The following is a 15,150-nucleotide window of genomic DNA, read 5'->3' as shown; positions in this document are numbered from 1 at the left end:
CCATTGAAAACGCCCATCTGCTCGCAGTCTGCCCCACCGTAGTGGCAAAGGGAGTCCTCAATAATAGCAGAGATAGCTGAAATCGTAGAATCCATGTCAACAACTATATCTTGCAACTGCGATGAGAAGAGAGAGATATCGATCAACTTAGCTGCGTTGACAACCTCAACATCCAGGGGTTGCGGACTGGGACGTTGTCGAAGCAAAGGCATAAACAAGTGGCTAGCCTGACCCATGATGGACTACCGAATGAGACACCATTTGGCGAAAGACCAAAAGTCAAAGTGTAAACTGTAATGTTGAACACTCAAAGTGTTCGACGTTACATCATATGAGTGGGTGATCAGTGGTGCACACTAGTGGTAGGTGAAGCAAACTATCCGTCGGTTGGCTAAATATGAGCTAGACGTCTTGGTAGGTGAGCTAGGTAAACAATTCAAAGTGGAGACTGGAGGTGACCCGCTTGCTCGTCTCCCAATCAAGTGCTAGTGTGCAGTTGCGCGCGCACACACACACGCACACAGAAGAAAGGAAATGGAAAAGATGGAAGCAGGAGCTCTTATAACTTTTTATTGTTTTAGAGAATCTCCTGTACCTCATCACCAACATTCAATAAAGATATTTTAAAAGTCCAAAAGTTAGCTTCAGTGCCTTCACTTTTAACCAGCAAAATGATAAACTTTCTGACATTTACTTATGATATTGAAGGGACCAACCATATGGCTAGGACCCCACTATAGATTATTGTGGGGTTGGGGGAGTGCTGGTGCTGCTGCATTGCTGCCTCAGGTCACTACCCTTTTTAAGTGCCTTAAATTGTAGCATTGGAGTTGAATTGCTGTCCAGTACATGCAGTATGGCCACCATGGAAACTGAGCACACAAACATGGGGAGAGGACCAAAGATCCAAAGCAACAATGTAGTGGCAAAATAAAGCGCTCTTAGGCCTAGTGACCAGAAATTGCTCCCCCGGATGACTGCCAGCTGAACGTAACAAACCGGAATTTCGGAATCGGGGGTGCTGATGATGTAGCTAGCATGGACAAATTGCCTAGCAGACTGGATGAAGAAGGTGAATGCCAGGATGAAGCAGGCAAGAAGAGTCACAAATTTAACACTTGCTGTAGATGGAGATGTATCTCCATAGATCACATTACCTGTGAATATCTTTGGAGGGTGAGAACTGCTTCCTATCCAAGTGCCCAAGAGGGAGATAAGTGCAATTGATAGGGATGCTAAGTATGTTGATGTTGATAGGTTACGTGAGATCACCTCCAACGCGCCCTTTGGTGCAACTGGGCCCTGCTCCAACCAAGAACATGAAAGGGAGACGTATCTTCTTAGCATAGTCACAAAATCCCATTATTGGGATCTTCCCCGCAAAGGAGAATCTGGCAATTAATTTAAAATTTTTGCTTTCCTAAAAAAAAACAGTATCATAAATTTCAAGAATATATATGAAAATATATAAAAATATATAATTATATAAATATTTCATTAATAACCTTATTATATCACCATAAAAACAGGGTATTTTCAAACTAGGTGATATTTTAAAATTTTCATTTTTTTGGATTATATTGGTTTTTGAAAAACACACAATCAAATTGTGAGATTTCAAAAAGTGGCCAATATTTGTGACTATGCTTCTTAGTGAATAACAAGGCCTTGTTTTTTCTAAGTCGTATTGAAAATTCATTCTGTCTAGCTTAAGCTTGTCAATATGTACATTGTGTGGACTTTTCATCTACAGACTAAAAAACGCTTACAAATATTTTGTACTACAAGTATACTATTCAGGATTAAGTATTAACTGTAGTTTGTACAAATTTGTGCTATCTAGGATGGCATAGACATAGTTTAATATCAAGGATATAATTGTATTTTTGTATAAATTTTCTATCCAGGATGACATGCAATTGAAACTGAAAGGACTTATAATATTTTGTAAATGTTTCATATCCATGACACAATTGTACTTTGTACAAGTTTAGAGACTCTAGGGTGACATACAATTTGAGGACTTTTTAACATCACTGCATCATAGGGGGAGATCCAAACTATGGATTTTGTTGTTTCACTAAAACAAGGGTTTTCTGCAAAATAGTCCTCGCCTTATGCATTTTTAGCAAAATCGCCTGTCTTCTTCTAAACCCTTAATTACCAAAGGGTCCCTGAGCTTAACAGCCATCCACCTCCCCTAACGGTCACTGTTAAGAGCATTCAAAATTATAGTTCTGCTCTCATAAGAGGACCAATTTGAATAATAAAAAAAGGGAATAAGATAGAGAGTACTATTTTGCAAGAAAACCCTGAAAGGTGTGAAAGAGCTATTGGAGAACGTTAGAAGGTATTGAGCATAATGTCACTGAGAGAGTCGATTCTCTATTAGGCTGGGGATGAGACTTGGGTGGATATCTAACAGTTGAGAATACAACTATATTCTCTATTATATAGGGGTACAATGGTAACCAGTTGAGAATTCAACTATATTCTCTTTATATTAATGATATTTTTTTATAACATCTAACCATGGTCAGTGGCCGAGCATGGTTAGTAGGTATGCAAAATGGATCGGATCCAGGATAGAGGTTTTGCAATTTTTAGCCATTTCCGGATTTAATTTCGATCCGAATTTCTCATGTATTCAGATGTTTTGAAGGGGGCCTTGGCCACTAGAAGGGCGGTTAGGGTTCCATTCCTATGAGTGTCAAACCCCTTGCATTAATGAAGGCAAGGGATAAGCCCTTGCTCAGCTAATGGTTAGTCTACCAGCCCTTCAATAGAAGGGCTAATCTACATTGGCATCAGAGAAGACAAAAATGTTTTTGCAAGAATAGTAAGGTATGGACTGTTTTGCAGTATAGCATACAAGACGGGATATTTGAAAAAAAAAACCCCTTAAAAAATCCCATTTGGCATTCTTGGCTACACCAACTGACCAACATAACTGGCGCAGATGATGTTTTTGAGTATTGATCCCATAATTTGACATAAGATGGGTTCCATCTTACATTTAATCCTAGCCGTCCAACCAGCGGCTAGAATTGTACAACATTTTCACTTGGATGTGGACTGATCCTAATCGTCCAGATGCATCCATTGTATCCTATGTCAAAGAATGGGATCCTTTTTTATGTTTTCCGGAGTGAAGAAGCTGTTGGCAATGATTGATCACATTCTAAAAAATTCAAAGCTTGAAAACTTGATCAATGAGGTCGCGACTTGGCCCGGGTAGATGTGAACCAACCCAAAATAAGTGAACTCATAACTTGTGTCATGTAAGGTTGCGTTTGGAAAATGTAACCAAGTTCATGAACTTCAGTACACCTACTAGGAAGCTTCATGTGATGCATAATGATGGCCTTAATTTATCCATGAAAGACATGAAGGACTGCCAATCATTCGGATCACTATCAGAACTGACCGGTAAGACCAGACCCAGTAGTGCCCAGTGGATTTGATATGCCTACGATATTTGTCCATTTTTAATCTGAAACATGGACTTGGTTTTGGTTAATACTTCTTCAAACAATGATCCGTGTTTAAGCTGAAACTTCGCCAAGGTTAGACAAGTTTTACAGATTCATTTGAAGAAAAGAGAACACCGGCCCCATTAAGTCTGACTTGGGATCCGATCCAAGATTGTGTTAACAGGTAACAATTACCTTGGGAGGAAGGGCATAATATGGTTGTAGCCTTTTTTTCTTTTTCTTTTTTTGCTGATAAACCACTGAAATAGTTCAGACTTCCCGTTATGGGCCAAGAGGTGTCATGATGACCATGGTGCTGTTTCGACAGAGAAAGCTGGGGTTAGGCAGACCCTTACCAGTTATACAACCATACAATTTGGGGTTCGAACTTGCAACGTCCCAACACAAGGTGACGTGCACTAACTCTCCTGCCAAACAAGAGGAACCCCCGTTGGTTCTTGTGGGCCAAATTAACTAAGAGTTCAAACAGACTTTGCTTTCTCTATGAGAGAGAGAGAGAGAGAGATTGGTTTGTCAAATTTATCATTTATTTCACAAAACTTAGATATGCCAAAACGGAAGATTCAGCAAAGTGGAAGAGATGCGTATATTTCAATAAATGAGAGAGAGAGAGAGATTGGTTTGATCATTTATTTTATAACTTAGATATACCAAAAACGGAAGAGGCAGCAAATTGGAAGAGACGCATATACTTCATTAAATGAGAGAGAGAGAGAGAGACCTGCATCATCCTCTCCACCCACGCCATCTTGTTGTGATTCTCATGGCCGATCACCGTAGTTTCTGGGTGCTTCAATATTCTGTAGAGGAGGAAGAGATGGTACCCAAACATCAAAGCCAATCCCAATGGAACCAATACCACATCCAAGAACGCAACCTCCATCACCATCCCTCTTTCTTCCACCCTTCACCCTCCCATGAATAGCTTGCTCTCCTATACCATTGCCTCGATAGTTTAATTACAGAAATGGGCCGTGACAAATTCATGATGCTTGAAGAACTCTGACCTCAAAATATAAAAATGAGCAGCAAGTCTGTGTAGTTACATGTTGAGAGCTTCTGCCTTTTAGTTTTCTCCTTTTTGCTAATCTTCTCTCGTTTGTTTGAAAGGACAGCTTGGTTCTTTTATCTTTGGCATCTTCTGTACAAGATGGGGAATTCATAAATCTCTTGAATACATTGAGGTTGCTATGGGATTTGTAGAGGAATCAAAGTAGATACCCCCAAGGAATGAGGATGCCCATTGTTGTAATATGCCGTGAAGAGTGGGAAAAGATAGTTTTAAAAGCAATAGTTGGTGAAGACGTCACGCCAAAAATACTGAGGAAACTTACTCATTAATTATTTTATTCATCTTGAAGTGGTTTATGTATATGCTTGGATCAGTCTGAGGATGCATGATTGAAAACTACTGGTGCGGTCTTAATATTAAGCATGTGATGTCCTCATCTTGAGTTTTTTTAATGACATGAGGTTGTTAGTGATGCTGTTTGTATACTATAGAGGCTTATTTCATTCATGTTGTTGCTACTGAAATTAATTATTCATCTGTTGTTTCCATCTAAGCTTCAAATGCAAGGACATGGCAGAGTTCGGCCATACAAGTTAAGAAAAAGATGTGAGATAAGAGGCCGTGTTAATTGATTCATGCGCAACTTTGGTTGTGCGGATGTTTTTCTCGGAAGTTTGGTAGTATTGTTCTTGCCTAACCTGAACGTTTCTGCCATTGATTTTTCAATTGTTTGCCTCTACAGATTCAGAAACCTTGGCTCTCATGATATTTTGAACCATTGGAAATATATATATATATATATATAGTAGAGGGTAGCTGCCCATTCCAGTATGTATTTCCACAGCTTACCAGCCTTTTGAAAGGTTCTTTCCATATGTTTCTCAAATCTGACCGCATAGATACATTTTGAGTGCTTGATTTAATTTTACAGGAATTGACTCTTGCATTGTCCGATTCAGATGCACGGGTAGGTTTTTATAAGGTATAAAAATCAGCGGTATAAATTTTTTATAAATATCTAAGACTTAAAAACTCATTTTTTTATCAGAAAAACATAATTTAAGCATTGTTTCTTGGTAAATCGACCATGCCGAATGCATATGTAAGGTTTCAGATTTGTAAAAAACAGCCTGTAACAGTGGACGAGCAAATTGTCCACCATTATCGAACACATATCCACCGCTGAGCGTACACGGATCAATGACAGAAACATCATTTTTTTGCCTAGAGAATTAGCTGCAGCATGACTGCTGCTAATTCTCTTTTTTTTTTTTTGCGCAAAATCAACGTGCAGGGCATGTCCAACGGATTAACGCGTTTGACATTACATGTTTTACTCTCTCTCCCTCTCATATATATATATATATATATATATATATATATATATATATATATATATATATATATAGTGAGCAGTTGTCTATGCCAATCCGTGCCTACTGCTAGCCTACTAAGCTTCTAAAGGGTTTTTTCATGTTTTGTCAATCTACAGTACAAATGTGTTCTAAATGTTTGATTTTATAATGGACTCTTGAATCGTCTGATTCTGACACGTTGGTAGGTTTACATAAGGTTTGAAAATCAACGATCTATAATTTTCAAAATACTTAAACTGAACAGTTAAATTTTTTCCATCCAAAAAACACGATCCAAGTGCTGTTTTCTACTAAATCAACCATACTTAACACATCTCCAAAGTCAGATTTGTGAAAAACACCCTGGAAACCCCCACTTGCTTGCAGTAAGCTCCTAACTTTGGTAGGCACCTATTCCCCGTGTAAAAACTACAAACATATAACAATCTCTACCAAAATGTGATTTTGTTGCGTTAATGTCATAAAAAGCATGATACTCTCGATATTGGTGAAATTCTGAAAATAAGACAATGTTTTGGCATCATATTAATCTTTGAAAATATCAAAGATATTTGCTACTGTCTCTGGACATAGGCATCACACCTGCACGCAACTTTCCAGGATTTGGTTATTTGATTACGAATGGTGGTAGGATGTTAATGTTACTAAATGATTGTGCTTTGGTTGTCATTGGAAAGGATTGATAATACACCTGATTGCATCTCAAGATCAAGCATCCAATGTGTTTGCCATGCTTACACATGCACCAGTATCTTTTCCAAAAATGTCCAGCAACTTTCTTTAGAGTTCCCAAACTGCCAATATGACTTCCCAAGGATTGGCATGTCCAGGAGAGCAGTTACAGTATGCAACCAAATTAGTGGTCATATTTCATCAGCACCGCACATCTCACTTGATGGAGCTGTGTATGTGGCCCCCATCTCACATATCCCAAGTGAGATATGTGGTGGGAATTCAATACAACCTACGATCGGTTATATACAATGTGACCGTACCTACTGTGGTTACAGCTACATTGTATATAAACCATATTAGTGGTCATATTTCATCAGCACTGCACATCTCACTTGATGGAACTGTCACTCTGATCAAGTTATAGCCGTGCCACTGACATGTTTATGGCAATTGTTTCAGTTATTGCTTGGAATCCATGAAGTAGAGTACCAATACAAATTTGGTAGTGTGAGAAACTATTTATTGTTTTTATTCAACATAAACCAACATAATGTTGGAAAATATTGATGAGGGTCTTGCCTAAACACAAATGTTGGAAATATTAATGACTGGAATTGAGAAAGCAGTCCACCTGAAATGCTCAAGAAACCAAGCCCACCATTTGGCTGGGAACACACATCATCATTAGCAGGCAGACTGAGGGATCAGCAACAATGTCTTTTGGTTATGGAAACACGTATTACTAGCAGTCTTTGAAAAGGTATAGTTAAGACAGCATACATATTTTGTTTGGCCAGCATACCTCATTCTTTGCAGACATGCAGGCTAGCGTATAAGAGCAAACTCCTTGATAAAATACATGCTACAATACTCTTATAAGGATGATATGGAGAGAAACCCAGAGAATAGGCACTAAGACCTTGTTACCGTCAATGATGAATCCATGTGATCAGAAGATGACTTGGATATGTCAACGGTTGCAGGGGCATCTGAGCAACTATGGGCCTCATAGCTTTTCATTCGGGAAGCAAACATTAACACTTCTTCATGTGTAAATATATGGATTTTGGACACAATATCACAAAATTCCCTGAAAAAAAAAGTATGAGAGAAGATATAAATTGAAACATAAAACGATAATGGCATGAAAGAGCAAGGGTCAGGCAAAGCCACTTACTGCCATGGGTCATCACCCACAAGCATCATGTCATTCTCTTCATCAGTATACACAACTTGCCACCCCTTCTCGGGGTCACGCAACAGCCCTTCCATATCAAAGAGCCTCTCTAACTCACAGATCATATCATCATACCCATTAAGTTTTGAAAGATCAAGGGCCCTCCCCACCAAGCTTCCTTGCTTGTGGACCTGCAACAATTTGTGACGACAGCAGTCAGCTAGGAGAGGGAGTATAAACAAGAAGTAAACAGGGCTGTTATATCAAAGGTAAAAAAGTTCTTACTTTAGTACAACTGCGCCCAGATGACTTCATGGACCGTTGAATGTTAAGAATTAATTGTTTTTCACTTTTTTTAGAACCAGTTGTAGCAGGAAGAGGTTGAAGAGAGGTCTTACTTGCATGTGAGGCTCTAAGTACTGGGTCATCCAAAATTGATGCAGATTCATCAGTTTTTAAGGAAAAGCCAAAGAGCCTACAACTGTTTTTACTGTAAATTTCTACACTCTGGCATTCATTATGATCTGTTTCATAAGCAAGAAGAGAACCATGTTCATCCTCAGGCTGGCCATGCAATCTTGATGAATCTAAAGAACACATGCTTTCAAGTCCCCGTTGAATACAACCAAATCCATACACAGGAGAAATATGTTGCTTATTTGATATTTCTGAACAATCAACCCAACCACCATGGCCTCCTCGTTCTCCACTTTTTTGTATGGTGTCAACGCCACAGGTTACATGAGGATACATGCCCTGATTACCCGCCTGTTGGAACATGAAAACAGATGATGGCGAGGAAACCTTTGTTGAGGTCTTCGGCTGCAACTGAGCAGTATAACCCTGTGTCTGTGAGGGCCATCTTCTTCCTGCATTTGGTATTTGAACCCCTCCTATAACTCCAAACCCAAATTGTTCTAATGGTAGCACATCAACCTGAGCAGGTGATTTTGACTGAAAGTTTTCTTGACCTTGCAAGACCTTTAGGAATCTATTCGACTCTCCAAAGCCTACACACTTTTCAGGACCACCTGAAGCTCCTGATGGAGTCTTCATGGATCCTACCATTCCAGCTAATACGGAAGTATTAGCCAGGGGATTATGCCTCTGGATACCAGAAGCCTGATCATTGATATAATGAATGTTACCATATGGAGCACCAAATACTGAAATTTCTTGACCTTGCAAGACCTTTTGGAATCTTGAAGATTCATTGAAGTTTGACAATCCACTTCCATCTACAGGAAAATAAGGAAAAGATGAGCTTGTTTGTAGAACAGAGTACAAAAGGCATGGCAACAAACAGATCTCATTATTAAAATACAACACACCTCCAGAACTATAGTGCTGCAAAGAATTAGAAACATACCAGGAAGAGGGAAATCCATTCTGATGGATGGGAGACTCATCTTGGGTCTCTTTGATACAGCTGTTAATGGCAAGCTGAAACCTGGGACAGAACTGGATGGCTCGATCTCCCATGGTGAAACTCTGTCATGAAGACCAGTTCCTGCATCGTCATCCCATCTGACCTGTAAGAATGTGATCAACGACAAATGCTTTGAATCAACATCTAGAATCATGTGCATAATGCAATTACACTGATTAAACTTAAACTAAAATCAGATGGATAACATATGTGATAGCACCCACTCGATAATTTTATAGAGCTAACAGAAACCATGGAACAATTTGACTCAAAATCTTCTACTTACACGTTATGTGCTCTTTCCATTTATTAAGATATAGTGATTCTGTTTGCTGGTGGCGTAACCAAAAAATATTGAAGAAAAGAATGTCTATGACAATCCAGTATGTAGAAATACAGGATTATTAAATAACTATTATTGTCAAATAGAGAATAAAATAGCAGTAGATAATAGATATGTCTTTCCAAATGCTCAAATTCATCAATGCATCAGCCTGAACCAAAAAAGGAACCATAACAGAAGGTCATTTGAATATCACAAAGAATAATAGTTAATACCATGGTCAATGTCCAGTGGATCTTTACAAAAAAACTTGTTTCTTTTAAGAATACAAACATAAGTTCTATCACAATAATATGATGATACCGCTTTATGTCTTCTTCCCTGATTGAGAATATATTTTAGTGAAATAAGACATGCAGGTTCTATCAAGACTAAAACAGGCATTATAAGGGGTGATACTTTGTGTATCTGTGTGTGCGCATGTATACGAGCATGTGTGTGTGTGTGCCTTTGCATGAGTACATGCACGTGTTTGTGTGCATGTATGTGAGTTTGTAAAGGACATGTAACCTGCAGACCGAAATTTCGACAGGAAATTCAAAAGAAGTTCAAAATGGAAGCAGGGAGGAACCAGTGGACATTCCCACCAATGCTTTTGCAGAGAACTTCAACATTTCATTAGGACTGTATGATGATAGCCATGAAAATCCTCATTTCTTAGCATCTACTTGAAAGCTGAACTCCCAAAATTGAAACAGAATACCACCACGAATGCATTCTAATACTTTCCACCTTAAGTCGCTCTTGTTGTGAGATGCACAGAAACTCTTCATTTCTCAATGTTCACAGTTATGCATGGAAAAAGAAAAAAAAAAAGCTCCAAAAGTATGAAAGCGTCCACAATAAGCACTATCAAATTTGAAGTGTCAAGGAAAAATATAGCTTCTCTCCATGACTACATTTGAACTCTTTCTGAAACTCCTATATATTATTTGAAGTATCCTCAAGTGCTCAAGGAAAACTATTAGACCTGTACTACATGGATCCAATTTTCGACCATCAAATCAGGGAAATGAGATCAATGAAAGTATAGGTTCTTTGTTTTCTTCTACTGCTCCACATAGGTAATCATGCAACAACCTTCTATGACTTAACTCACAAAATAAGATATTTCACAAACAGATTAACTATTAAAATAAATGATACCAAATCATATCCTTTACAGTAACGGCCAAAAATTCACCACTGTCAGCATACAATGGAAAGAAATGAACATTCAAACAAGTTAACCATATCAAGCATATCAAGAAAGAATTTCAGAAGCTGATACACAAAATATGATAATCAAAGTCATGAGGATGTACCACCAAGCATCTCCATTTTGAGCTAGGCCATCTAATTGGATCAATATCACCAATACTAGATATCTGTCCCGCATATCTGAAATTATCTACACTGTGATCAGTATACTTAGACGGTGATGATATCTACTGACTTCAGCAAGTAGAATCAGATGACAAACCTCCTCTCAACTGCATCCTCAGTTTCAACCTTCATTTTGAGCCTCATTCCAATGGAGATAGGATGACTACAGCTTTTTAAATACTTCCAGTAGGGTATCATGAATTCTGCAGGGCTGGCCCTACATTTTGAAAGGCCACACAAGAATATCAAAATACACAAAAATTATATGGCCATAACTCCCATAAATACTTATAAATAATTTCAGACTGCTATTACAGGATATAGTAAGTATCGATTGTTAAGAGCATTAAAAACGATGAAAGAAATACAAATCAAGACAATCGATCACAGACCTCCCTTCAAAACTTAGATAATCAAAACCATCTGATCTGTAGAGTTTACTACCCATCAGTAGTGGCATAAAGACTATCCTCTCTATGTTCAAATTGTTAGTGTGCCTGAAGCATGCTAATGAGAGCTAGGATATACATATCCCATCATTTAACAGAAGAGCGTCCACCTTTATAAGTCACATGGCTACCTAATGTTTCACTTTCCTTGAAAATCAACAAGTCCGCAACCATGATTGAAGATTCTAATCATGGATTCCCTAATTCCAATAAGTTGGAGGCTATCAGCACAATATGCAGAAGGTTCTCCAGGACAATTGAAACAGGGCAACAATGAAGTCATGTTCATTCTGCATCCTGGAATACAATTTACAACCTTCAAAGAATGTATAAAAACCTTGTTCTACTACTATGAAAAAAGAGGGAAAACATATTAGAAGGTTTGATTTTGACCATAGTTACCAGGAAAGCGATGCGTGAAGCGAAAGCGGGGAAGTGAGTGGTAAAAAGTGATATGAAGCAGGAAGCGATTATATAAATGAATAAAAAATGAAAAGGAACCACATAGAAAGCAATATGAAGCACATGCACAAGCAAATAAAAAATGGCACGAAACACGTATAAAACCATGTATAATCAACATGCAAGCATATTATGAAAAAAATATTATTTTTTAATATGAAAAACATAAGAAGTGAGGAGAAAACAAGTGGGAAGTGACAAGAAGTGATAGAGAAACGTTAAGGAAGCGAAAGGGAATCAATTTGGAAAACGAGGAGGAAGCGATTTTTCCATATTTTGGAAGCGGGTTTCCCAAAGTTTCCCCTTTTTTCAGGGAAGCGAGGAATTTCCCGCTTCTGAAGTGAGCTTCCCCATGTAGCAAGAAACTTCCGGTAACTATGGTTTTGACAATGTCAACCAACAGCCATCTTTCTGTTAGCGTGCTCCAAGCACATTTGGTGAAAGATGCATTTTTGGCATTTATTTTTAGTTCCTTCAGAAATCAAACCACATTCCAAATTTTTACAACTATAGCACAATATCAATAAAATTTTAAACCAATCATCACCATCACGTGCAAAGTACTTTATAATAAGAGTCACACAGCTACATATTTTCAGTTCCTTTTCATGACAATATTAAGATGCAACTGCACGAGGCCTAGCCCCCAGCTAGGCGATCAAAAGGAAAGGATGCCAACACATGAAGACCCTTATCCATGACATCAACTCACCTAAAAGAGCAAACAACCATGTAGAGTACAGGCATACCTTGGATTGTAGTAAATGTGAAATATGCTCTTGGTGGACAATGCATCAGAAACCATGGAAAGCATGTTCACATTTGAAAGTGGACTCAACATGGCAGAGTAGGGCAGACAATATCGTGATCTGGCTGCCCTTCGAATTCCTAGTCTTAACTCCCCATCTTCACCCCTGTAGAGACAACGTGAGGAAAAGCCCTTCTATGAACACATACATGTGGGCAGAGAATTTTCTAATATCAAATGGTTAAACTTGGAAGCAACAATCACAGACATGAAAACGATACCTGAGAAACAACACGGCATCACCAGACTTCAGCTTCTTCTTATTGACAAAGGAACTCCACCCTGTGGTAAGCAAATGCCGCCGAGGCTGACCTGCGAGAGCCACATTACACCAATTTCTAAAGGCATGATCTAAAGAAAATTATCCTAAATCTCTGTACCTCGGGCGCAATCCACAAGAATTTCAGAGTAGTGCTGTTTGGTAATGCCAGAAAGAGAGTTTTGAGGAAATTTTAAGAGAAGAAACCAAACATGCAAATCACTGAACCGACCAACATCTCCAAAACCACACAATAAGGAACTCAAATACACAAAAGAAAAAAGCATAATAAAAATTTCCAAATTGCGCCAGACGTACCTCTGTAGATATGACGGAACCTCCACATGATACCATGCAAGTCTTTTGTAATGAGTTCTTGTGAGGGCCGCTGCTGACTATAGTCCTTCAAGAGACATGCAAAAGAAAACAAGAATGAATATAAAGAACAACCATACACCTAAAACACAAAGGGCAAAGCCTTTCATTACCAAGGGAGGAAAGCAGTCTTCTGCAGCTCGTCGGGGGACCGAGAACCCACCATGCGTGCTCGTGTCAGATGCAGTCAATGTCTTACAGAACATGTGAGGAATCGTCCTCCTTCTCAGCCCCTCAATCTCTTCATTCTCCTCTTCTACTCCATTCAAGCTCCTCACAACCGACTGCACACAATTGGATAAGATAACCCACTTCAAATTCAAAAAGAGAAATCCTAAAATTGATCCTCCTTTTTAACAAAAGAAAACCCACTCAACAACCAAAAAGAAAAACTTCTCAGTTTCCAAAGTTCCTAAAGAAAACGCACCTCGTCTTCAGCCAAAAGCGAGACTTGGGCATACACTTCATCGTTCAATTTCTCAGCCTAGAAACCACAAAAACCAAAAAACACAATCATCTGAATGCCAACGAAGGGATCAATTCTTAGCACAGAAACGAGGAAAAAGAAACAAGAAACCAACGTTAAAATACCAATGAATGAATCAGTTTCTCAGACAAGAAAACAAAAAACACAGAGAAACCAACGTTTGAAAAACCAGCCAAAGAATCAATCTATAAACAAAATAACGGAATTATAGGAGGTGGGTATCCCCTTACATGGAGGTTAACGTCCATAACTCTGCAGAAGATTTGAGGAGGAAGGTTGCAAGTTCGAGTGTGGAACTCCTGAGCTTGCTGCTCCAAATGGCCTTGTGGGAAGTACACCAGGAGGCTGCCCTTCTTGGGCAGAGAGATGAGAGGGCCAGCACAAGCATGCCATAGCTCCAAGCACACAGCAGAAGATGAAGACGAAGATAACGACGAAGAATAAGGCGGGGGAGAACGAGCCAAGCTCAACAGATCACCACCACCATTCTCTGCACAACCCTCCTCCACCCTGTTCAGATCGATCTCCATGAAGCACCACCACCGATTCCCGCCCTTCTCATCAGATGGGCATTGTTGGTTTCGAGCCTTCTCCCCTTTCTTTCACTTTTCCTCCCCTACCCATCTATTCAATTTAAGCTCTCTCTCTCTCTCTCTCTCTCTCTCTCTCTCTAATTGATGGTCACAATTATATCATTTTTACCAAAAAGACATGGGTCAAAAGAGACAGCCAACCCGTTGTGTACAAATTTTTTGCAGCCCCTCTACTTTATTTTTCAATCTTTTCTATGAATTGCCGTTCTCGTTTGCAGAAAGAAAAGAGGGGAGATGGGGAGGCCTGGTCCTGCTCTTATAAATCAAATCACATCTCAAAGTAAGCTCAGCTGCACCTACTGAATTACTCCTACTGCTGTTTCTGTTGCTGTCTTGCTGACTACCTCCTAAGCCTACGACCCTACTATATGTGCACACTTAGATACTCCTCCAAACCAGTGCTAGTATTGTTACTAGCATAAAGTGGTATATATATATAGCTCATCATCACCATCTCATCCTATAGTTGGTAATACCAATAATGACATGGCTATTAATGATGGAGGGGGTGAGGTAATCAGGTAACCAAACTCTCTTACTCATCTTCATTCTCATTCATTTATTCGTTCAGTTTGCATCATTTTATTGATAATATGGTTTTTGTTTATTTCAGTGGTGTTTTAGAGAAAGAGAGAGAGAGAGAGAGAGAGGGGGGGAGAGTATGTGTGTGGCCAGTTATGACTTACCAGTAACCGACAACGACTTACTGCTTTGGCCTGTTTTTAGATGGGGACCCGGACAAAACGGGTTATCATTCAATGCCTCCCTCGCCCTTTTCGGGTTTTTTTCTCCCTCCCCTCTGACCCTTGTGGTTAATGGAGGTCGGCAGCCGGTTTATTACTTTCT

At 39.1% G+C, this 15,150-nt stretch overlaps 2 protein-coding genes across 2 annotated transcripts; both read right to left on the bottom strand.

Moving 5' to 3' along the window:
* Positions 1-741: 741 nt before the first annotated feature.
* Positions 742-4,377, bottom strand: LOC149814212 (uncharacterized). Its single transcript, XM_089989898.1, has 2 exons — positions 4,216-4,377; positions 742-1,305 (listed from the first exon to the last, which is right to left on the bottom strand). The coding sequence occupies exons 1-2, from the start codon at positions 4,375-4,377 to the stop codon at positions 742-744; spliced, it is 726 nt and encodes a 241-aa protein (XP_089846024.1).
* Positions 4,378-7,197: 2,820 nt separating this feature from the next.
* LOC149814211 (auxin response factor 15-like) lies at positions 7,198-14,303 on the bottom strand. The gene is made up of 12 exons (XM_089988361.1): positions 13,942-14,303; positions 13,652-13,708; positions 13,338-13,508; positions 13,168-13,252; positions 12,812-12,902; positions 12,532-12,696; positions 10,969-11,088; positions 10,811-10,886; positions 9,104-9,266; positions 8,020-8,972; positions 7,735-7,925; positions 7,198-7,647 (listed from the first exon to the last, which is right to left on the bottom strand). Exons 1-12 carry the CDS (start codon positions 14,239-14,241, stop codon positions 7,470-7,472), a joined length of 2,550 nt encoding a protein of 849 aa, XP_089844487.1. The 5' UTR covers positions 14,242-14,303; the 3' UTR covers positions 7,198-7,469.
* Positions 14,304-15,150: the final 847 nt, after the last annotated feature.

Source organism: Nuphar pumila, chromosome 15 (assembly GCF_984573655.1).
Source record: "Nuphar pumila chromosome 15, dmNupPumi1.hap1.1, whole genome shotgun sequence".
Lineage (NCBI taxonomy): Eukaryota > Viridiplantae > Streptophyta > Magnoliopsida > Nymphaeales > Nymphaeaceae > Nuphar > Nuphar pumila.
This window is presented reverse-complemented; position numbering and strand designations above follow the sequence as displayed.